Source organism: Fistularia commersonii, chromosome 15 (assembly GCF_037954325.1).
Source record: "Fistularia commersonii isolate RoL2024-O1a breed Wild chromosome 15, RoL_Fcom_v1.0, whole genome shotgun sequence".
NCBI lineage: Eukaryota > Metazoa > Chordata > Actinopteri > Syngnathiformes > Fistulariidae > Fistularia > Fistularia commersonii.
Window position 1 is genome coordinate 13,234,903 of NC_141298.1, and position 25,393 is coordinate 13,260,295.

A 25,393-nucleotide genomic window follows, 5' to 3' on the forward strand; every position below is an offset into this window, starting at 1 on the left:
AGAACACGGCGATCTTGTTAAAAATAAATCTATACACCTATGTACCTGAAGGACAAAAACGTGGCGAGGAACTTTTCCCCGCGTTGTTTTGTTTTTTTCTCCCCGTCGCTGTCGTCATCGTAAGGCCACAGGAACTACTTTCCTTTTTTTTTTTTCTCCCCAAAGGCAATGAGGCTGTCCCACCTGAGGCCTACGATTCAGCCTGCAGACCGTCCGTAAGCGTGTTTGAAGGGAGATAACGTTTTCTGATTTTCGGCATGAAATGTCCGTGGATTGAGGAAGTCGTTGAGGGAAATTCGCGCTCCCTTGCTTTTCTGCCATTTTGACTATTCGCCTTTTCGAAACGTCGTGTTCACTGGTGAGAGTGATCGTGCATGCAGGTTCTTTCTCGACGCGGAAAACGCGCTACCGCTACGGGTATACTTGTGAATTTTTGACAAACGTCGACACCCTGAGGGCGCGGCACGTCGCCGCTCGCATCTTAAATCCAGGTGACGATTCCGATCGTGGCTTTCCCATTTAAAAATTAAGCTGAGCCAATGCGAAAAGTTTTTTTTTTTCCCCGTGTTAAATTCAATAAAAGTACTTTTTATGCTCAACTACATGGAAAAACAGACTTGTACAGGAGGTGCTGCTAAATCCGAGAGAACTAAAAACAAAAAACTTTGGTTCTGAGTCCCAATTCGTCAACTATTAAACAAGTATTTACACTTTTAAAGACCAGAAAAAATCCACACCACTGTAGTTACAGTATAAGCACCACATTCAGAGAGCAGTACACTGATAGATAGGAGGTGATGAAGCACAAACGTGTCGGCAAGACTGTCACAGTTACTGTTCATCCCATTAGCGACGCGGAGCTATGTCCCACCACGCCGTCCTTGCCGGCCTCTTAATCTTTGCCGCCGGGGCCGGATATCGACGGGGCAACCTTGACCGCCGACTCTTCGCCGCTCGCCTCGAAGCAAAACCGCGTTCCTTCAGCCGGGGTGTCGCATTCACAGTTCGCGGAACGCGACGTGACCAAAAGCACGACGTCGTCCGACGAGGGGGCGGGGGGGGGTTCAGGTGGACCTGGATCCCGGCGTTTCGACTCACAGGGGGTGTGACCGGCGTGATGCTGCGCCCATTAGTGAAACAAAAGTTATACGGTGCGGAAAAAAAAATCACAAAGTAGATTCAACCAATCAGCAACCAGCTCGCCGAGCGAGTCAGATACAAATCTCGACCTCCTTCAGGCGGTGACGGGGGTTATTTTTCTTTGCTTCCTTTTCATTTCTCTTTTATGATCTCCTCATATTTGGGTGGCGGGTCACTATACGAGGACGCCAGAGTCTCGTCTCCGCTGCTCTCCAGGTGTCCCGTCACTTCCTCGTACGACGGCGGCGGGGTGGCGCCGGAAAGCCGCGACGCCACCGACAAGGAGGAGTCCTGAACGTAGAGGGCCCGAGTGTTCTGATGCTGGAGGCCGTTGGAGTCAGACTGGAAAACGCCGCCCCTCTCCGCGACACTCACCGTCACCGTGGGCCTGGAACTGGCCTCCTGGTGCGAGCCGTCGCCGTGCGCAGCCGTTTCCCGATGGACCAGGATGCGCGGCAGGCTGCGGGTGCTGCGGTTGTTGGCCAGGTAGCGGTTCTGCGTGTAGGCCGGTCTCCGACGCGTCGCCTTCTGAAGCTGACACCTCCAGAGGAGGAAGAGACCGATGATGATGAGCAGGGCGACCCCCAGAAGCGGAACCACCATGTAGACGGTGTCGGCGCGCTCGGAACGACCCCCGTTGTTGCTGCTCACAGTGTAGACGCTACGCGTTTTCCAGTATTCCATCTGGAAGGGAAGCACGATACAAGTTTGAATAGCGAATTTCATACAAAAAAAAAATGTAAATACAGGGGCATTTTATCAAACAATGACAACTGTTCGGTCAGAAAGGATATTTTCAAGTCTGGTTCACACGGGGCGAGCTGTCGATCTGCAGATAGGGTGAGTCGTCCAACAAAGTCGGGTTTCTTTCCTTTTTTTTAGCCCTTCATTCATGCAATCATCACAGCTAAGTAAGACTGAAATGATAACGATAATTCTTAAAACTTACCGAATAACCTCATTCCAATTATATTTTCACCGACATCCTGTTCACATCCTGTTCACTTTCTTCTTTAACATATTTGATTTTTTTTTTTTTTGATTTTTTTTCTATTCTAGTGTATATATGGTATAGTTTCTTTTCATGCAGTATCCATGCATGCTGCGGTGACACTTTAATTTCCCTGTTGTAGAGAAATTAATTAATGTGTTAAAAAATTAATTAATTAATCAATTAAAGTCTATTTTAGCTTATTTTATTGTATTAACCATTATTCGTGGCAGCCACAGGGGTTCTAATAATTTTTCGACTCAATCGTACCGAAAAGGCGGAGGCTTCTTTATATTGGGCCGATGATATTCTTCGGATCTTAAGTAATCCTTGCGTGGCAACTGCCGAATTCTCCTCCATTATTGATTCATTCTCGGTCTGCATTATTAATCAAGCCGAGACGAGAGGCAACACCTCTTTCTTCGACATGTGGCCCCCGGCCATTAAGGGAAATATTTAGGAAATGGAAACAAAAATGTAAACCGACCTTCAAGCAAGTGATGTAACCGACCCGGTGGAATCCAAACTATTCCTATCTTTATTAGAAGTGAGCTTTCCACCATTAGAATTGTGTAATGTGGTTACAGCTAGATATGTGTCTGTGTGGGCGGGTTAAAAAACAAGCTATAATTTGTGCCAAATTTATGTGGCCGAGGAAAACGAAGGCCTGAAATAGATCGCTATCATCATGCGTTTCCACTTTCCCATTAAAAAAAAAAAAAAAAAAAACCTCGGTGGATCTGTGTCCTCGCTCAGGAATGACCCTAGGAATGTTACTCAACACAGTTTTGTTTGGATCGGACGCAGCATTCCGACCATTGTGTAAATAATTTGAACACCCCGAATTCTACATGTGTTCCACCAACTGTGGTTGTATCGCATGATTACACGGTTTGAGAGAAAAGCTATTTTTTTGGATTGGATTAGTAATACCTAGATGATATTGTCTAAACAGCGGCATGAAAGTCCATTGCCCTCTGGCAAAGAGAAGCACAATCTTATTAATCAGTGTAAACCGCTTAATGGCAGCCGACTGAAACATGGCAACAGCGACACCTGGTGGACATCTGGGGAAAAACTGCTGCTCTACCAATAATATTAATCAGAATTATTGATAATGGTAGATCTCCTGATTCAGCTCAATATATACTCCGGGTTTTTTAATGAGGCACGATTATCGTGCGTTAATAAAAGAGGTTATGTTTACGGTAAGACCAAATGTAGAAATATGACGGCAGATGGTGTTTGAGGATGACGATCGGATTTGCTACAAATCGATCGGGTTACATGAAGACTAATGGGGGAAAGAAGGTAAAAAGCGCTTTTCACAATGGAAATGTCTAAATTGGTAGATTCAGAGTAAACAACTGCATCACTTTTTTTTCCATTCTTGGACACACAAACACAATCCAGCGGTTTGCACATCCAAAACGCTTTCATTATGATGGGTCTCCTTATCAAATATAATGGTTTCCATTGCAAAACAACAATCACCCTCTCAATTGCAGAACGTGAAAACGAATACGCACCACATATTTGCTGTTGTTTATCTCATCTATCTAGAATAAATCTATATTTAATCTCTGTTTATGTTTCAGGCAGAATATTAGATAGTTCCTTTTCTTCAGACAGATTGACTGCAGGCCCTCAGGTTCTCAGTGACTTCTGAACCTGATTTTAAAAACCAGCCTCGGCTTCGGTCAGCGATAATACATCAGCAACGGTAGCCGACGGAGCGACGCGATTTTGATGTCTTAATGTCACGCTCACCGTTTTCTCTTTGTTTTCGAATACTTCATTTGCCTCCTCGAAGCTGCAGCTCTCTTCGCCGCACTCTCTTTCGATGTTTCCTTGCCTCAACTCCTCCAGGAAGCCGTTGGCCCGGGGAAAACGCTTCAGGATCGAGTGAGCATCCTTAACGTCCAGGAACGCTGCAGAACAGAGAGAGAATTCAAAGGTCCACGCGGGAGGAACGCATTCAAGCACAAATTTACGTCATCACGGGCATTTGTTGAATATTATAAAGGAGGTCCCTCTCTGTCACAGGGATCCAGGTGGACTCAACCAAATATCAAATATATGGAATTAACACAAACAGAAAGAGGAAATACCTCGATCTCCAGAAGTGATGAACAGTCTGCTCACTTGCAAAGGTATGCTATTCTACACTTCTAACAATGCTAAATGATAAAAATCTGCTGTTTATTAGCAAATAAACATATTAATTATTATGATTTATAATGTCCCAAAGTGCCTTGTTAAAGGGCTATTTGATTTTTTTAAGATTTTTTTTAAAGTGGTTACAAAGCGGTCTCCAGGGAAAACCACTTTATGAACCACATTAACTGAAAAACATCAAACAGGAGAAATGAACAACACATAGAGTGTCTTGGCATACAGTTTGGCGTGCAGTTCGACCGTGCCCTCTAGACGCAGCCTTCCGGCCACCGCAGGTTAAGTCAGATCATCCCGGATAATTCCCCCTGATCCACGGCTCCAACATCGCTCTGGATTCGACTCATTTGAGGGTCCGTGACGCCGTACCTCTGCCCAACCTGGGACCTAAAACCCTTAGAAATTCTCCTTATAGGAAGTCTGCCAGGAATCTCCTATACCGTCCCCCTCCCATTGACGGTTGCTGTTGTTTCATCAGGGACGGATCCATAACAAACCCCAGGACTGAAGCCGAGCTACTTATAGACGCGTGTTGAGTGCAGGCCAGACGAACCCATTGCTTCGACAATCTTAAACTCACTTTGTAATTTTTTTTTTTGCGCCACCTTCAACCAAATCTCAAGTATCGGTGCATTCTCGTCCTTCTTTCCGATGTTGCAGTCGTGAAGTTTTGATGAAAGAAAAATAGCAGATGAGGTGAGACAGGATTTAAACCTCCGGAATTCCAGTTAAATGGCGTGGACGGAGAAGCGAGAATCCCTGTGGTTTCCTGGTGTGAATCACTTTCCTTTTTTTTTGCCTTGGAAAACCCGCGGTTGCTTTTGCACGCTGCTAAATGATGACGTCAAACAGGAGACTTGCAATCGCATACAGGCTCGGTGTGCGGGAACTAATAAAACGTCCGGGCCTTATTTCACGCAGACAAGACAGTTCTAATTGTACGTCAGACCTTGCGTAAAAAATAAGTTGCGGTGATTCTTTGAGCAATTTTCTGCAACAGATGAGCTCTTTCAGCAAACAGAAAGGTACTAGATTTTAGGGATTTCTGAATGAGATATACAGCAGATATTCCATAAAAGCATTTATCAATAGACTCATCAATTCGCACCCTACAAATGCCGAGTTGCACCTTCATAATTTCCAGTCGCAGACTTTAAACTGATAGTCGTAAAGAATCGTAAGGAAACCTTAAGAGTCGTAGTGGAGTCTCAGTGGCGTTGCAGCACGCTCCCGTCTTTTCTGTCGTAAAGTGTGAGCTGGTTGTCGTAAGTCTTAGTGCAGTCATAGCTAAGTGTTTTCCAAGTGTTAGACCGTACGACGATATCAAACATGTTTGATATCATCACAATACTTGCGATTCCATAATTCCGACAAAACTGGAAACAGGAAACCTGGTAGACAAACAATCGGCAGAGCAGTGTTGGCAGGTGAGACGGTATTTGACTGAGTGGAGAAGAAAAAGCAACAACAATAATAATAATAATAATGATAAAAATAAGTTTTATTTCAGGCACTTCATTGTCGTTGGAGTTACTTCATTTTGTTTTTATCTAACTAATATATATAAAGGGATATATAAATATATATATATATGAGGGATATAATGTATAAAGTTTGTCTAATTCTGAGTATTAGACTGAAACAGCAGAGGCTCTGCAAATATCCAGTTAAAATACTGGTGGCAAAAAATTGCTGAAAGAATCTAGTTGAGTTGATAGTTTTACTCAAGTCTTTACAAAATCTTTAGGCTTAAGTCTTAAGGTGCAAGACCAGCAGAATTTAAAAATAGTTGATCTACGATAAGAATGACGATCGCAAGTATTCGAAGTACTTACTGTTGTTATGATGAACAATAACAACTTCAATAAATGAAGAAACTGAAAGGGAATAAACCAAACCTTGTTGTCTGTTTGTGTTTGAGGAGAGGTTAAACCATTTTTTTGGTAAACATTTTGTGACCAGCCAATGTGTGTGTGCGTGTGTGTGTGTGTGTGTGTGTGTGCGTGTGTGTGTGTGTTTGGGCAATTTGCACTCACCTGCGGCCATGTTCCTGCTTCACTACTGACATACACACACGGACGAACTGCAGACCTGCGAAGAAACCACAGGCCGACGTGAGACGTCAACAGGACGGCTTTGCGGTGGTTACTTTTCTGGAATCATCCAACCCCGATTAAAACAACTGGAAAGCACGATTTACGTTTATCAATGGGGTCGATCGAGAACCCCTGAGCTTTAGTCCATGCGAGGCGTGATCTTCTCGGGAGGGTTTCGTTTATGAAAAAAACAGGAAATTAAAGAACCAAAAGAATGCAAAAAAATATTGATTCATATGTCCTGAAAATATCCTGGTTTCTTCATCTTTCTGAATTAAAAAAAAAAAAATGCAAGAATTACCCAAGATGATTTACTGGAACGCAAGATGCATGAGTGACGTCAGAATAAAACACTTTCCTTAAGTTTTTTTTACACTTGAAGGAAATCCAAGGACTCCTCAGACGGACACGTGAATGATATGAGTCCCGAAGGCTGCCGCGATCTATCTGGCCTGTTGACTCAAAAACTCGTCTCTCAAGTACGCAAAGAACCTCGAGCTGCAGTCATCAAGTCAATCTACCTACGTACAGTGTGCCGGCATGTTATGACTTATTCTCTTGCTCATCTTCATGTGCACTTATTCACTGAATTTGGCCAGCCAAGCAGAGTGGTTTCTCTCACCAAAGGTTTCCCTGGACGATTCAGTGCACTGACAGCAGTCAAATAGTGCCAACACACCACACACACACACACACACACACACACACACACACACACACACACACACACACACACACACACACACACACACACACACCAAAAGACTGGATCCACGGCAACAATAGCAATTACTGGCAGCCAGCGATTCCAACAACGCAACGCATTGTTAGAAGTATGAAAACCATTAAAAACAAAAGCATTCCAGTGCACCTGGATGGTAAGCAGGAAAGCTCCAAGCCTGACAGTCCTGTCAACTCAACACCCAAATATGGTTGGAGTAAAAGGATAAGTCAGCAGGGAGGCAGTGTTTCTGCAAAAGCTCATGAAAAAAGTCACTTTAAATGCGTTTTCCTTCATTGCGTGATTCAATTTTTTTTCCTACTCTTCACGTCGGGTTACATTAAGTGCTATGTAAATAAAATCCAACCCAGTGCAAAATAAAAGAGTGACCTTAAAACGTAGGCGTTAAAAAATATAGAAAAGCATGCTTGTTAGTTCACGACAAGCGTTAATTTGCTAAAATAATAAGGACATTTGAGATGGATTAGTAAGAGGAGGTTGAAGATGAAGCTGAGGGAAGTTAAGGTTATATTTAAGGTAACTCTGATTGAAGGAAAAGCAACCTTTTTCCAATGTTTAGAAATTTGCACACAAGGTCTTATGCATTTATGCAATGAACAATCCGACTGAGAGAGTCTTTAGCACAACGGGAAATATGATCAAAGACCGTTACTGTTACTTATCGAGTCAATTTTTATAAGTATGCAGTACAGTTGAGCTTAACCGGTGTTTTGAGTAACGTGCACACACCATTCATTATTACTTGGAGATGCACGGCCATCCCGCAGTGGACGGGGGTCAGTTTAATCTCAGGAGCTCCAGTTCATCTCTATCTCTCTTTATTTTTATGTAGCTTTTGGTGGATTGTTGACGGTTCCACGTGCAGTGCTCTATTATTGGATAATAGCCTTTGGGGAGGGGAAAATGTGGGCATGTCTTGGTTTGAGTTTAGCCAAGGGCGTATGAAAAAAAAAAAAAAAAAATCAAATTGCACTCATTTTCCGAGATACTGCGAGATGCGTTTCTTTTATTGTGCAAAAAAATGCAGAAACGTATTATTATTATTATTGCTACTATGATCATGGCCAACAGAGCAGGCTGATTTTTAAACTGTCCAGACATATTGATCAGCAGATAGAACACAATTGGTCAGCCAGTGTGATATTTTCTAACCAGTTCTGCTCTGTAAGTCATCAAACCGTGGCTCGTATTGTGCATAAAATTAGGATTAAATCACTGTTTATTATTGGAATAAAAACCAGCAGCAGATGGTTAAATCGTATTGTGACAGAGGAAGCCTGTGGAATCTATTTTTTGAACCGGCCCGTGTGATTTCCTCTCGCCGCAAAGTAGCTTTGAGGTGCGTTCGCGTCGAAGAACGACTCCTTCTGTTGTTCTGAGGCTGAGGGGAACAAGCGGCTGCTACACAACCTCTGGGACTCCCCTCATTTCTGCAGTCGCCATAAACTCATCATTTGCTTGAATAAGATGGGCTCTATTTGAGTGAGATAATGTAGAGGGCTTTGCGGTTTACTTTAGTTAAATATCAGGCCTTGCTATGCTCAGAATATCGCTTTTAATTAATTCTTAAAAAAACGGTTACTCACAAAACCACTCTAGCATTCCTTTTGAGGACAACTGGCATTTTATTTAAACATATTTTTAAAAAATGTATATATTCTTTGTGGATGGAACATGGATGAAGTTCTTTTTGTTAATACTGGGCTTATCATATCAAATGGGATGGGCGGCGCCGGCCAGTGTGTCCTTGCAGTGAGCTGCACGACAAAGTCTCTGTTTCTTTCATGACGATAACTGATTAATATGATACTCCATGGCCTAATAGCTAAAGAGGGACCAATAGTTATATTCATACTGCTGAGATATTTCAAAAAAATAAAATAAATAAAATACTTTCCATTTCTTCTGTGCCAGAGTATTCATCTGGTCCTCACTAATACCTGGAAATAAAATATTGATTGGCTGAATTGTGACTGAAGCCTCACATAAAAGCGGTTCTTTCTCATAAATCTTGTCTATTGACCGGCAGAAAATGTTCTCATAAAGTGCAAACTTGCAGCTTGTTTAAGGGGAACTTGCTGACTGTGGTGGCCGGTACCGCGGATGTATTGTGTAATTTTTGTTTTGTAACACTTAATGTATAATAATATATAAAAAGAGGATATGAAACAGCTGACTGCAATGATAATCAAACAACATAGTCTTTCATCTGTTTGAGGAGAAAGCTACAACCCATATCTCCGAATGTATTTACCTTTTAAAAAATAGGAAATCTGCCAATTTCATAAGCACATAAAAAAGCCAGAAGCCTTTTCCCTTAAATGATACTGTCTGTCACATGTGCCATTTTGCTTCGTGTTTATTGACTCTGTCTCTTCTTTCAGGTCAATATACGATCCTCCCCCCTCAACGGACACAGCAGCAACATGGCTGGAAAAGGCCGATATTAGAAAAGAATTTTAAGATTCTTTGTATTTGTAACAAATTAGCTAAAAATCTGAAGAAAAAAAATGCAAGTACTTTGTTAGAGTCACACAAATGCATACCTGTAGCACTAATATTATGATATTATATTCTAAAAATAGAGGGGGTGGGATGAAGGCACGCACGCACGCTTGCCCTATCTGTGTGTGTGTGTGTGTGTGTGTGTGAATGAATTGCTTTGAGTGGCTGCTCTGCAGGAAAAGCCCCACGTAGAAAAAAAATACCCCCCTTTTAATATTTATTGGCTGCGATGCCTTGAATGCCACGTTTTATTTTGCATTTTTTATTCCTCGTATCTGAGTCTTATAGCTGGTAATCTGCTCTTAAAGCTGATCTCAAGGCATCATCTGGCTTTCAAATACGTGACGCTGCTCTATAAACTATGACAGGGAGTGTTTTTTACATGCAGGCGGACTCCATTTAGCCCCAATATGGACTACTATAAATAAAGATGGGAGAGGGGAGGAGAGAGATGGGGCGGGGGTTTCCATGGCAACAGAGACAGAAATATGAGAGGCTGTGAATCCGGACCAAGTTGAATAATTAGGATATGGTGCGATAACAGCAGAGGAAAATTCGGGATATTAAAAAACCTGTTTAATCCGTCTGAGGCTCACGCACGTACGCAGATACGGATCACGCACGCGTGCGCTCGCCAATTAAAAAAAAAAGCCAGATATTCATCAAGTAGCCGGGTACAACTACAAACCAAAATACACATTAAAACTCGAAGATAATTTAAAAAAAAAAGAAGGTACGATTCCCAAATCAGGAAGAAGGTCCTTCCATGTATATCAGTGTATGAAAAATTCATTATAAAGAGACTTCAAGACATTTTCTTTTTTGTCCAACGACATGGCGATCTCGACCAAACATGTCCCAAATATGACGACAAATTCAGATTCCGGGATATTGCCGCTATTACACCTCCTCTACCTCAGTTCCCCTCCAACTTGTCCCAGGCCGGAGCACATCAAATCTCCCTTACCTTCTTTCCGCTTTCCAGCCGCCCGTCTCCTCCATCTGCGACTCCTGAGAGAGAACTCTCACATGAGTCAACAGCGGTCGTGATTGACGTGTCAGCCGACCAATGGGAAGAGAGGAGTCCCTCCGACTGGCTAATCAGATTGTGGATACGCTGGATTTACGCAAGGAAGAGGGAGTGGAGCTGGCAGGAAGAGACAGAAAAGACGGCGGACTCGGTGATTTGGGGGCCGTCTGGCGTCCGCGGGGGGTGGGGGCTTTTTCGCGGCGGCGACGGTGGAGCCGAAGCGTCCCGGATTCTCCGCTCATGACCGTGGCTGTTTCGTGAGGAGTGTTTTCATCACGGGGGCCAGGCAGAAGTTTCGGTCTAAGCCACACCTAACGCGGATGGACTACATTTCCCAGAATCCTCAGCGCGGTGAGGTGCTCGCGCTCCCCCCTTGCCCAGGAGGTTCCTCTCTTTCACACCCACTCCTTGGAAGTACAGAGGCCTCACACTTTCACCCTAAATTCATATTATCTCTTATTTCCACAACATTGACACAACTATCTCAGCTAAAAAGAATTAAGTGAATTTTTTATGCCGTTTTGTTAAATTAACAAGATCTGCATGCATGTTTAAATAAAAAGAGCTGATACGATGGAAAAGAAGAAAATCGTGGAAGGAACCTGGAGGAAACCCATGCAGTTACGTTTAGGTTGTGCAAACTCCACACAGAAAGGCCCTCTGTTGGAACTGATCCGTGGACCTTCCTCTGTCACCGTGTCAGCCTAGAAAAGAAGAGAAAAGCTGTGTTTTCATTGTAAAGTACAATACAGTTAAGGTTAAGGTGCATCCCCAGTCTGGGATGGTCTTATGCATGCACTTACACACGCACGCACGCACGCACGCACGCACGCACGCACACACAAACACAAACACACACACACAGTATGTTGATATTTTTCATGAACCATTTTCCAGTATTTTGAGCTGATCACAACCTTAATTGAGTGGGAAACATTTTTGTATTAATTACAAAGTTAGATTTGAGTAACATTGTCTCTTTAATACATCACTACCATTGTGAAAGTTCTATTTTCATAACTGAAATGGTTTTTTTTTTCGGAAAATTTGAATAGAGTGAACTAAATGATCAGAAGTGGTACAGTGGTATGCTAAAAATGTATTACTTATCTGTGCTCTAGTTGAAATCATGACAAGCCTTTTTCTGTGGTAATTCAATGATGGGTTTGATCCCTTGTGTCCCTGGATAAAAAGCTAATGCACAATTTGTTAAGTTCAAGTCTGTAACACCCGTCACTATTTTTAGATGATTAGCCTCCACTCTTGGCTGGAAGGAAAACTCCACTTCTGCTTACTGTGATGCTCATTATATCTCATTATATCATATTTGTTCCTGATTGCAAGGGGACAATGATGGGCTTTATTTTGTCAGGTTTCAGACTGGAAGTCTCAAAGTCTGGGACACTGGATGATTGCATAATGAAATTGCAATTAAATTAATGTTTGCATCATCAGAATAGGAATAATGACTGAAAATGCACTATTTGAGTACTTATTTTAAAAAATCCTATCATGGCAACTGTGGACCTGATAACAGGCTTCCTTTTGAATGAAATGTGAAATGTCTCCAGCAAATTAAGCAAGTCCCATTGCCAAAATAAGATTTATCAACAAGTACCATGACCTAAATGACTGAGAATCTTCAAAAACCCCATCTGAGTGGAAACTGGTAAGTGGTTTCTGAAATAGGGAGACACAGATGGAGGATTATGACCAGATTGCAGGGAAAAAACAAAATAATACCCCAAAATAAGCAAGAAATGACTTCATAATCAAGAAAATGACAAAATGTTCACAAGAAAATGACAAAATGTCCACAAGAACATTCCTAAAATTCTGTTAGAAGTTCAAAGATATGGCTAGAAAAATATACATTCATTTTGTAATGGATTATGTTGACTGCAACATACCTCTTGTTTGTCCCAGGCACTTTTTAAGGGGGGTGTTTAAGAACAAAATATTTACACAACTGCAGTATTTAATTGTTGTGACGGAATAAAATCACGCATTGCATTTATATTACATCAGACTTTCATTCTGGACAACTGGCTCCAGAACTATAGCTCAAAGAATATCAGCACTCAGTCGCAAAGCTCTCACAATGGTGAGCTGACAACAGCCTCCGACCGAAAACATGGACAAAACAAAAGAGCGGGCCATTCACACATCAGCAACATCCCTCACGGGAGGCAAAGTCACCTCCATCCATCGACGGCCAGTTTGAGAGGTCAGCAGTTTTTAGTGCCGTGAACTCACAATAAATTAAGCTTTGATGAATAACATCAAGACCATTCTTAGCTGATCGCTGCAACGGCATGCAAATTGCAAAACCCTATGTCGACCTTTGTAGCTGTTCTGGAAGAATTTTTTCCACCATAATTAGAAGGTTCAAAATGTTTAACCTATGAGATTTTTCAAATATTTCTGAATAGAATAGACTTTTCTGTAAAATCATAGAGGAAATGTTGGATAGTAAAATAGCAGTCTTATAAGGTTGAATAATTTGGAGGATACATTAAAAATATACTTACAAACAATTACAATGTTATCATTTTTGATAATGCTCATATTAAAAACCATTGTATTTCATTTTGGTCCCATGTATAAAGACAGCAACTATTGGTTATGCAGTATATGATACCAGTAATTGTTTTCCAATGCCATTTTCTTTTGTCTCTTTTTTTTCCCCTTTGTCATTCAATCGATTTGGTGGCTACTGCTAATGTCTTAATATTATTCAATGTTAATGCATGCTTAAAATGTTATTAAATGAGCTCATGCATTGCTGCTCTGGCTATAGCCAATATGGGATTGTTATTGTGTGTGTGAGAGAGAGAGAGTAGGGGGTTGAGGTCTGGGAGGTGTGAGCAAATGGGGAAACTGCCATAAAAGCAATAGGGCAGAATGATTACTAATATAATGGTGCATGATTTTATGCTTCAACAGCAGACCGACCTGAAACTATTGTTAATGGGTTTCGAATTGATATTTTTGCCGTCTGTTGGTCAGAAAATGTTTTCAGTCTCATAAATCAATGTTGTTGCTAATAATTGACATGTCCCAGACAATGATAATAACAGGAAGTCAATTCATGCGGTTCCACATTGTAAACAGCTATGTCCTATAAAGCAGTGCCCTTTGTTTATCCACCAAAGCATGAGCTGTGGGGAAATTTCCCAAAATAAGAGCAAAGTGCACACCCTTGCCAGAATATATGCTGTAAATGACTTGCCTTTGAGACAGTGGAAAGACCAAATGGTGCCAGTTATGCGCAAGAGATTTTACGTGCAGAATCACTTACATGAAACGGGAATGTTTTCGCTCCATTCCGAAGAATATCATCTGATCTCAACTGATTTTATCTGTTTAAAAATAATCATATTAAAGAGTCAGGAGAAAAACAAACAAAAAAATGCATGTGGCAGTTTAAAGTTTGCTGTGAAAACAAACAAAAAAATGCATCTGGCGGTTTAAAGTTTGCCGTAAAATGCCCCAGTTACAATTCCGACCGTGACATAACCACACCCTGATCTGGATAAGGGTTGCAGTTCAAATGGTAATCCGTAGAACAGCTGGGTCATCTAGTGATCTTTGATCCTCCCTCACACACAAAATCCCATTCTTTTATGAAAGTTGTTCTTCTTTGTCTACAAGACCAAATACCACATTTGGTTAATGGCGATCCTTCCCCCATAATTATTATTCCTAATACCTTATCCCTTGTTTTCTTGTTCTCCATGCTTGCTTGATAATCTCCCTCTCTTGAGAAAGGAGGAGCAGAGATTGATTCTCTAATCACAAGATGCGTCAAAAAGGCTGCACAGATAGATGGACTGAAAAAAAATCTTTCCTTGAGAAAAGGCAAAGATAATGGAAACAAATGAAGCATTTCAACCAAACATGCCATGATCATGTCTGATCAATGTACCAAAAAAGAAAAAATTAAATAAAATTGGATAAGGATAATCATTCTTCATTACCAGAATAGGGTCTTTTAGTTTATTTTCTGGTTTGGACAGTGTTTTGACAGTACACAATGAGAATCAAACATTAATGTATAAAAATATATCAACATAAATATATTCTATGTACAAAGTATACTTTAAGTTAGAAATGTGGGTCACATTTTATATACATGGATCAGATTCTGAGATTGAATGTAAACATAAATATCCCAATATGGGAGAATATGAGGCTATGATCTGACCACAAAAAAAAACAAACCAAAAAAATCTGAAACTTAAAAAAAAAGGAAAAAAAAGAATACTGGAATACATTGTGCTTTGTGTGCTGGATGCATTATTAAGAACAAAAAATGATCTTTTAACTACATTGACATTTCATCAGAACCATGTGATCTGATTTGTAACCCCTTTAAAACTCAGAGGCAGAGTTATTTAAATTCTATGTAATTCTAATGCGAGAGACTAACATTTGCATCTGTTGGAGATTCTGAAAGTTGACTCGTCTCAACTCGTTTGTCACGTAATCTTGCTAATTTGAAACGAATCTCGTGCACACTTTAGAATAGTTCAAAACAAACAAATTGTATTCCACAGAGACTGTGTGAGACAGTTCTAGTGGCCGAAAAAACAAACAAAAAAAAAAACAAAAACAAGACATGAGTCTCTCTTTCAGGAGCTGCTAGACAGGTTCTGGATCATTCAGTTGTTGGAGGCACAAAATGAATCCTGTTTGAGGCAATCATCGAAATCACCACCTTCCTCCCAGTCTTCCTCATCCTCATCTTCACTGTCTGATTCCTCATAAAAGCTGATGGTCGCTTGGATGGGGAAGTTCCTTAGTAAGGCCTCTCCATCACTGTACAAATAGTCAAATGACTTGGATTTGGGCCAGAATAGCCTGTCGTATAGAAAAAGAAGAAGCTTTTGTAAACAATTCATCGGTACACACACACACACACACACACACACACACACACACACACACACACACACACACACACACACACACACACACACACACACACACACACACACACACACACACACACACACACACACACACACACACACACACACACACACACACACACACACACACACACACACACACACACACACACACACACACACACACACACACACACACGGTAAACAGGAAGTATGGCGCTAAATACCTCAAACTAAAAAAGGGTAAACACCACCCTCAAGCATGTTGCACATTTAATAATTGATTTCTTTGCAAGAGAATGATTTGTCTGGATGCATACGTCAGAATAAAAATATCAAAAGCGCAAATACTGACTTGACTGGGTGCTGAAAAGCCTGCGGTTTCCCATCTGATGAGAAGCAGCCTGGTACTGTGGGTCGGGAGTAAGGCTGGGGGAGACAAAAGAGACTGGGTAAGTTTTCTTTTTTTTTCCCAGGCATAAACATCAATACTAACTGAATAAGTCGGTCAACGAATGAAAAAAAGTCTTATGCCTTAAAGACAGATCCATTTATTTTGCACATCAAAAGAATTCTAAAGTGACTTTGGTATTTCTGCAATAGAGGCTGAAACTGTCTGGCCAAGGATGCTTGTCTGATATTACATCAAAACATGCTATTATACTGAACCCTCCCCATGAAAAAAAACAGTGCCGCCTTTTGTCTGAAACTAGAAGCTGTGTCTTTTCCAGATATTTTTATACATGTTCAGATATAGTGTGTATAATTTGAAAAGCAGTTTGTTGAGTCAAACACTGGGTTCTTAAAAAGACAAGAATCTCTGTTCTATCAACCTAAACTTAATTATGTAATAAGATAAGCTTGTTTAAAACCATTAATTTTAAAAGTATACTTTTTGCATGGGCAGTTTATTTTACTTCTAAGCAAAACGCACTTTAAGAGATTTTGCTATGCCGTAATGAAATGTTTTAATTAGAGATTAGTGAAATATGCTGCAGATCCGGCGGCAGGGAGGACACACAGGAGTGTCGGCAAGCAGTTTCACACGACATGTGAACATTGCTTTGTTTAAGCACCTCAACCCCCCCCCCTTTTTTTTTTTTTAAAAAAAAAAGGACCAGTAAAAGTCTCCTATGGCCAGTCAAGCGTTCACACTTCACAGGCTGAGGCAGCGGCAGGCTGGCGAGCGGCTCAGCATGTGAGGGGAGCGGCTCTGTAACGAGGTGTGCCCTCTTCAGAGGGACTGTGGGAATTTCCCCTTGGCTCCGCTCTTCCCAGAGGTGTTCATTTTGGCATCTTTTCCCTGACAGCGCAGCTTTACGGAGTGGTGTTGGGCCTTTCTCCCAAATGAATGCATGACCATATGAAGTCAGAAGCACATATGAAGTGTTTTTGCAAATGATATTCAATTGGATCTGATGTGCTTCTCTCAGGATGTAGATTATTCATGAGCTACGGAAGCATAGAATTGGGGCCACTGTCAATTTTTTTTTGTGAAGTCTCACCATCAAACTCAACCACGGGACTTTTCTAAATTGACATGTTTGTTGGAAGCTTCTTTAAAAAAGAAAAAATGTTTTTGAAAGTAATGTTCAAAGAAATTGAATTAAACAAAAAAAAATAATTAGAAGGGGGAGTTTCTTATTTAATGTAACCACAAATCAAGCTCTTCTCAAAAAAAGTCCTTTGGAAAGCTCATAAAAGTTGCTGGCACAAAAATATCTTAAACTAATTATACTGGTACTGCCTTACCGTGTGTATTTCTTCTAAAAAAAAAAAAAAAAAAATTCCAGCTACTGGATGTGATCAGCCCTTGCTCCAGTTAGCCTGTCATCTTACACATCATGACTTGTTTCCGAATTAGATTTGAGGTGATTATACGGGAATCATAGACGCCAACAGAAACATCCTTTATGTCACTGCATGTGTTGGAGGTGTGCAGTCGAAGGAGGAGGGAGCGGCGATGGTGCTGACAGGCTGGTGTGAAAGGGGGTAAAACTATTTGACACTATCACCTTCCTCACTCCCTGCGGTTAGTGATGGGTTCCATATGACTGACTGGGATGGCAGAGGGGTTTTCCTAAACTGCTTTAACCTGATATGCATCACAAGACATTTTGTCTCTCAAAATAGCTCATTTACTTGGAGGTCCATTTAACAAAGCGGTGATGTGAGATGAATAGCGGTGTTGTGACTTACGCTGGACAACTTGCTCCGTGGGCACTGTCCTCTACTGGTGGACAACCACGGTCTCCACAGAGAGTTATGGCTGCAAGGAGGGGGAAAACACACAGGACCACTGGTTAGAAAAGGACTGTACATGGCTGACTGAAATAAAACCCCAAATCTGAAAATGAACAGATCCTTGAATAGAAAAAAAAAAGCTGAGTATACTTTCCTCAGTATTGATGTATCTGACTAAGACAAATCCATGTAGAAGATCTGTCTGGATTTTATAAATCGTTTTCCCCGATTTTAAAATTCCAATAGCTAAATAGTACATAATGATTATAGGTCCATTTTTGAAAATGTAAATATCAATATTTGAGCTCGAGAACAGTGCATTATTAACCTTGACAAGAAAATTTGGACTTGAATAAACGATTTGTTTGGAAATAGTTAAAAGAATGATGGATGCTGAGGTCTATTTTAAAGCATATAACAATAGATTTTCCTACTTTTTAGAAAAATTATACCAAACCAGCCCACCCTATAAACAACCCATTAAGAAGCGTTGAATTAAGAGCGGCCAACAACTGTCGCATAAGCTGTCGCTTAGCAACCGCTAGAACTCCGGTTAAAGAGGCTCGTCGGAAGCCGACCGCGGCAACTTGAAAATTGTGTTATTATTTTAGGGAGAAATTCCGGGAGCGACGACGATTAAAAGCTGAATTATCGCACCCGGTTGTTTCTTTTTTTCGAGAAGGAGCTCCAGCGGGAAACACGCCGGTGTGACCCGCAAGCGTATCACGGCAAACGGAGCGACGGTTCGGCCGCGAATGTTAGCTTAAAGCCGGCACCTACCTGCCGGTCGAGCCCGGACTGCTACGCTCAGTCAGCGGACGCGGCCACGGTGCCACGCCGAACGTCGGCTGGCTGAGAACCACGCATGAGGAAGTCATTCCTCCTTCTTATTTTTCCTCTCCGGGGGAAAATCCTCAACGAAACACGGAGGTAAGCTGGACCGAACGGAATGGAGAAGAGGATGCGACGGTTCCAATGGCTGTGAAGCAGCTGGTAGCGGCAGGGGTTAATAAAGCCCCCGCGCAGAGGGGGCGGGCTTTGTTCCAGCTGCTAGCCGGGAGGGGAGGGGGGTGGGAGGGGTCAGCGCACCGGGAGACACTCGCTGGCAGTCCCGGAGAGTCTCTGGGAACCTAAGGTCTCCTGTTTTTTTTTTTTTTAATTTTGTAGTAATTCAGATTAGAAAAAAATATAGAGTTTATAACTTCATCGGATATTTTGTGTGTCGGAGAGTAAAACAAAACAAAACAAAGATAGACAGATGGAGGAATCGATTGATGGACGGATAGATAGACATACTCAGAAAAATAGATAGATAGATAGATAGATAGATAGATAGATAGATAGGTGGGTGGGTAGATAGGTAGGTAGGTAGGTAGGTAGATAGATAGATAGATAGATAGACGGATGGACGGATGGATGGATGGAGGCTAACAATCTCAGAGGGAAATTAATTTGTCCTCTCAGCCAAATACAAGTATGCAGTATGAGGGTAGAGATAACATTACCTAAAATAAACAAAATAGTGTCATTAGAACTACATATCCATCTATCTACCTATCTATATATCTATTCACATATATAAGTGCGCGCGCACACACACACACACACACATACACACACACACATATATACACACAAGTCTATACAGAAAATGAGAGGTAAATGTACTTACAGAAACTTAAACCGTAATGGGATATATCTGAGACAGAAACATAGATAATCTATGGGCTGAAAATAGATATAAGTTACTTAGAATATACTGACAAATTAGGAGATCAAACATAACACTGCACCAACTGTTTATATACACACCCAATCACGGTTGAAATTTGTTATATTTATATTTGAGTTGTTATGAAGGTAAATGCTGCGGTTACATCCTTTAGGTTGATGGACAACATGAGGAAGGGTGCTGTGTTTGCCAGCAGTGTCAATCTAACATTGTAAGTGCTCTATTTGGCAGTTTAAGAAAAGGTTTTCACTATTTTCATTTGTCAGCCCCTCCAGCTGAAGTGCTCCAAGCCAAGGACTCCTGGTTGAAGAGAAGTTGTCTGACAGAGACCCCTCTAATAGAATTATAGGAGTTGAAACTACATATTAGGTTATCCTTTGCTAACATCACATATTTGGCGCATTGAACTTTATCTATGTGGCTGGCTTGAATGTTTTTCTTGTCTTTTTTTAATGTCTGTAGATTTACAGATAAAATCAATCAACCAATCAATCATGATTTTATATCAACACACACACATTTCTAAGTGCCTCCCTCCCTTGGGGCGTACGAGCCTTCTCCTCCCAATCTAATTTTCCCCTCATTCATTACCCGGGGTGTCGCTCCCCGCCGTTCCCGCACGCAGATGGTGCGTAACTTAACTCCTGCGTGTTTTCACAGTCAACCCGGCGGTTCAACATTTCTCACCGCCCCGCAGCGCCCGCTTGTTTGTGCAGGACACGGCGCTTTCACGCCGGCTGTCCGTCAACGGGCCGAGGGATGGCCGAGCGTTTCAGCCAAATCGTCAATCGCTACAATCTTCGTTTCCACGTTAACTTGCGTGACTTCAATCCGCGCCCACGACGTGCATGAGTCCTCTGCTGATATGTGTCGTGCAGAACGCCAGAGCGAGCGAGAGAGTTAGAGAGAGAAAGAGAGAGAGAGAGAGCTCTCCTCGGCGTGTGCAGTCCATTACCGCAGGTGTGAGAATCCTCACCGGCCGCCTGCTCTAATGGCTCCTAATGTCCCCTAATAGACCCTTCATTTGGGATAGACAAAGGCCCCCCGAAGGCCAGCGGGGGCCCCGGGACGCCCTGCTGGGAGCCAAAGTGGGGCAAACTGTCGCAAAAGGCACAAATGGGCCCCGGTAGCGAGCCAAATAGTCTGGTATCAGTGCACAAATACAGGCGGTTGTCTGCCCACTGTGCACACACACAGGGGCCGGTTGAAGAGTGGTCTCCTCACTGATGTGACCGTGAATAACATTTTTTTCAATTGCATGAAAAGAATGTTGTTGTTAAAAATAAAAATTTAAAATTTAAAATTTTAAAATGGCTATTAAAACACACATTACTATACTGAAAACAACCCTGGACTAGAACTAAAGAAAACGCTTTTTAATTTTCCTTTTAGTGACACTATAAAATGATTCATGCCAGTAATCTACTCCGGTGTGCTTGTTTTCTTCTTCTTTTTTGCTAAAGGCGAGTGATATAGACTGACATCCTCCGATACAGCTGGATTCAGTGCAGTGGACCTCCAGATGGTGAGTTTTAATCATCCATTTCTTTGTGAAGGCCTTTTATACTCTAAGCTATTCAAAGCAAAAAATGTGTCAAAACTACACAACAAATGCATTAATTCTCTGACACAAGTGATTTATTTCACATGTGTAAGTGAAGATGTTTCATGATGCCGCATCCACCTTGTACCCACGTCAGCTTAATATTGGATCTGGGACAGAATATTTTGCGACGTCACAAATCCCGCTTGCAGGCTCACCTCCCAGAATCCAGTTTTTGCTGTGGTCTCAGAGAAAATGTACTCTTTGATCCACGATGATACGGATAAGCTTGAAAGATTCAACCGGAGTACTGAGAGGAAATCCATGTTTAAACTGGATGGGAGTGTTTACCGTGACGTGAGTCTGGGACGAAAACGAAACCTTTTTTTCCAAAAGAAACACCGTATACTGTTCTGTCTTAATTTAGAGAAGGAACCTCAATGTCTCAACAGTTGAAGATGCATGAAATGTGACATGATAGTGTACTATATTTACATTTGTCAAACAAAGCAGCTTTATTTTATTGGAATCACTTACCGGGACTAAAATGAGATGAATCGGGATGATTGTTTTTGTTCTGTCGCGGACAATTTCAGTGAGACCTTTACAGGGCTGGCATTCCCCTTTCTGAGATCTGCCGATTACAGTCACTGTGCAAACACACATATTTGGCCCTTTCCTCTGTGTTCCCAGACCCTGTCCCATCTGTCATGTCGGAGGTCATGACCACTCTACGACACCAGACGCAGCTCTTTGGACAAAAGTTTGTCCACTCGTACAAATGCTCCTCTCTCCACAGCAGAGCCCTGGAAAAACAAAGAATGGCACACTTGTTTACTAGTGTCTGTGTGTGTGTGTGTAACCCCGCTGTTTTCACATTTGCTGACAGTACAGGCGGGCCTCCTCCCCTCTGCTTTTCCCCAAAGCCAGGAATGCTGTTAATCGGTGACCAACTGGTCTAATCTTGTGTACATATTTTCCTTTAAGACGAGCCAGTATGAGCCTCTATCTTAGTTAATCCCCTCTGCAAAATGAAAAGAAAACAACGGCAACAATTAGAACATTAAGCTTGTAAGTCTGCCGACTAATCTTTCATAATACTGTCATCAATAACGGCATTACAGGCATAAATAGAGTTATTTTTAAATGGGAAATGTTTAGTGAATCTTTGAGAAATGTACCCTACAATGATGTATTGTATGTCAGTGTTGTTGTTTTGTCTAACATTTTTGCTCTATGAGGGTCTTAATGTAAACTACAATCTGACATAAATCAAATCTTTAATTCCTACGTTTGCTGATTTTACTTTCCCCTTTAAAATGTATTTACTTGCATGTATACTTATGTTATTATGGGAAGAAATATAGAATTATTTTATTTTCTGACAAAAACTAAATCGAAGAAATGCAGACATATGAACGTGTCGAGTTCCATTTATCCCCACCAAAATATTTACTCAAGCACAAAAAAATTTACTCTTTGACATACTACACAGATGACTTTCGTTTAATTCGCGGATGTCATGACCCTGTTAATATTTCAGAATCAATGGGTGGACTTACATCACCCTATGATACTAATGAACGATTTGGGATGAATTAAAATGATTGCCCTTGTATAATTTCACTCGTCTTTCAGAGTTGATTTTCGTATTGAATATCGACTCCACTCCTACCACGCAGCAGGGAGGTCCTCGGTTCAATTCCGACAGGAGTCCATTCTGTGAGGAGTTTTGTTCTGACTCCTGCAGGATGCAGGAGGTTCACCGGAGACCCTAATTTGTTCAGGTAAGTAAATGAGAGAGTGAATCTATATGTGGCCCTGTGATCGACCCTCTACCGGTCCAGGGTGAACCCTCCCTTTCGCTCAATGACAGCCGGGACAAACTCCATCACCCCCGCAACCCTCAGTGCAGGATAAGCAGTAGATAATGAATGGATGGATGGATGGGTAGCAGGATTAGTTTCTCATAGGAGTCCAATGGTTTAGGAAGACTATAAGAATACCTTTCATCCCAGGGTAATTTGGTGCCTTCAGGATTTTTTGGAAGCGCTCCGTATGGAACACTATTTGCAGTGTAGCAACTCTGAAGGATATTGTTGGCTTCTGGAAGCATCCTGGTGAAAGCCATTGATTCTGTGGTACATTTGGCATTTAGTGTCCGTGAGTCGTTGCAGCCATATAAACTTTGGTCCTGGTTTTTGCTTCCATACCTCCACAGCTCCAATTTCAGTGAATGAGTAGTTGAAATCTTGAACATGGATAATACTAAAGGCGTCAAAAGAGACTACAGGACTAACAGATGTGCTGTTCATGTATTTGTTTTTCAGTAAATTTCAAAACTGACTGCTTCAGCATGCTTGTTCTACTCAAGCTAGGAGATCTTGTGCATCAATGAAAACTTCTGGGAGAGCAATATTGTCTGCAAAGTCAAAGTCAGAAAGGACCCCAACTGGATGGTGTGCTTAGTACCATGAGATTTGAGCATTAGACAATATGAATCAGAGGTAGTGATTTGAAGAGCGTTGTCAAGACAGATAAAAAAAGAGTCAAGAAGCAAGAGGATCTCCTTGGAGCATGCCAATGCCAATGTCAAATGCAGATTGATTTGTCTCTTTTTTAGGTGTAGGAGCCGCTGCAGACGTGACCCCATACATTAATTTGACTACAGCGATGTCATAAGGTGGAACCCAACAGGCTTCAAGAATTTTGAACATTTTCATGCTACCAGTGGAGTTCAAGGCTTGCCAAAAGTCAATGAAGGTTGACAACGGCTTCCTTTTTATAGTTCTTTGGCTCTTTGACGATTAGGTGGATTAGATTTAAAGGCAGCGACTGTAGATCTTTGAAGCTACTTACATGATTGAGATTCCTCTGTATCTTCAAGGCTTCCATTGAGCTCCTTTTTCAGGAATGGGCAAGACAGCTGTCCTCTAAATAGGTTGCATGACAGAACTTCAGCAGATTTTCTTAAATTTTGTGAAGCTTCCAAAACTCAGGTGGTAGGTGAACTTTGTCCAACTGTTTTTCCAGTTTCATTAACCAGCTTCACCAGTATGCTTTTGAAAAGCAGACTGGGATCACACACTAGGTATTCATATCCATAACTTCTACCTCAACCAAGAGAGTTATCATTCTTATTTCCATTTCATAAAATATCCTTTTACAATATATCCTACAAGGGCGTTTGTATGTAATCATGCAAACAAATGGAATAGTAACAATATGTTTGGCTTTGTTTACCACCGTATACAAAGGTACTTTTATAGTATATATATATATTTGTAGTTTGATTATCCATGCAAATTGGTGTGCAGTTTGTTTGTCAGGATTGGTTGTCACTCTGTCCCAAATCCCAGTGTGTGTTGTGTATACAGCGTGAAGCTGAAGCTGTGATCGCAGAGTGTGACTCACGGCACCTCAACACATAAGGACAAAGGTGTGACTCCTGTTGGGGTTACTGAACACTGTGCCTCTCAGTGCTAAAACTAAACAACCAACCAGTAGTTCACTAAACTACGGCAGGGAGAAATTAATTGATCAATCATAGTTTTCTTCTCTAGATATTATGTTTCATTTTCATTCATCCGTGGTTGCCAAAATTACTGCCCAGCCCAGCTGCTCCCAACCCCTTCGCAAAGTCTGGAAGAGGTGAGCTGATTTACACCTATGTTGTGATAAGATACAGTGCATGACTGAATTACTTATCACAGGGGTCATTTTTTTCATTGTTTTATTAAATTACCACCACGGAACACCGGTGTTTTTATTCACACTAATTTTTAAAGTATGAATTTCAGTAGAATTTTTTTTTTTAGGTTGATATTCCCGTGGTTACAGTGTTCATGGTTTTCTCCAAAGGGTATGAACTCGCAGTGAACCTTTGCCGAACTCACCGATTTGATCAACACCAGCGTGCTCCTCGCACCTCCGTCCTCATCTGGGGAGGCGTCTCTTGTCGCACCTCCTCGGTAAGCTCACCGGTCCGGCACTACTTCGCGTTTTTTTCTCAGCACCTTGTTGGAACTGAAATGAAACACACCTGGGTTCCTTGACACACATAATAACACAATCACTGTAAGACAAATAAAAACATAATACCTATTCATGTTTTTATGCAATATTCATTTAATTTGTGCACGCACAACATATTTACCAAAACAACATCTTAAAACTTCACATGCTAATCCAATGATGTTATTGGAAAACAGGATTTCGTCTGAGCCCACATCCCCCAATGCTGCCCTGTGCCCATTAACCAATCTGGCCTAGCTCTTTTTTT

At 41.5% G+C, this 25,393-nt stretch overlaps 2 protein-coding genes and 2 long non-coding RNA genes across 4 annotated transcripts; 2 read left to right on the plus strand and 2 right to left on the minus strand.

Annotated features, from left to right (window-relative positions):
- Nucleotides 1–1,269: 1,269 nt before the first annotated feature.
- Nucleotides 1,270–10,675, minus strand: prrg3 (proline rich and Gla domain 3). The gene is made up of 4 exons (XM_086160610.1): nt 10,617–10,675; nt 6,343–6,397; nt 3,902–4,062; nt 1,270–1,824 (listed from the first exon to the last, which is right to left on the minus strand). The coding sequence occupies exons 2-4, from the start codon at nt 6,350–6,352 to the stop codon at nt 1,273–1,275; spliced, it is 723 nt and encodes a 240-aa protein (XP_086016736.1). The 5' UTR covers nt 6,353–6,397; nt 10,617–10,675; the 3' UTR covers nt 1,270–1,272.
- Nucleotides 10,676–14,651: 3,976 nt separating this feature from the next.
- ripply3 (ripply transcriptional repressor 3) lies at nt 14,652–18,819 on the minus strand. The gene is made up of 4 exons (XM_086160313.1): nt 18,617–18,819; nt 17,792–17,861; nt 15,948–16,021; nt 14,652–15,542 (listed from the first exon to the last, which is right to left on the minus strand). The coding sequence occupies exons 1-4, from the start codon at nt 18,712–18,714 to the stop codon at nt 15,344–15,346; spliced, it is 441 nt and encodes a 146-aa protein (XP_086016439.1). The 5' UTR covers nt 18,715–18,819; the 3' UTR covers nt 14,652–15,343.
- LOC147226619 (uncharacterized) lies at nt 15,970–21,928 on the plus strand. The gene is made up of 3 exons (XR_015107183.1): nt 15,970–16,044; nt 21,032–21,093; nt 21,805–21,928. It is a non-coding gene; the product is annotated as an uncharacterized LOC147226619 (long non-coding RNA).
- Nucleotides 21,929–21,988: 60 nt separating this feature from the next.
- On the plus strand, nt 21,989–23,836 carry LOC147226620 (uncharacterized). The gene is made up of 3 exons (XR_015107220.1): nt 21,989–22,182; nt 22,750–22,898; nt 23,735–23,836. It is a non-coding gene; the product is annotated as an uncharacterized LOC147226620 (long non-coding RNA).
- Nucleotides 23,837–25,393: the final 1,557 nt, after the last annotated feature.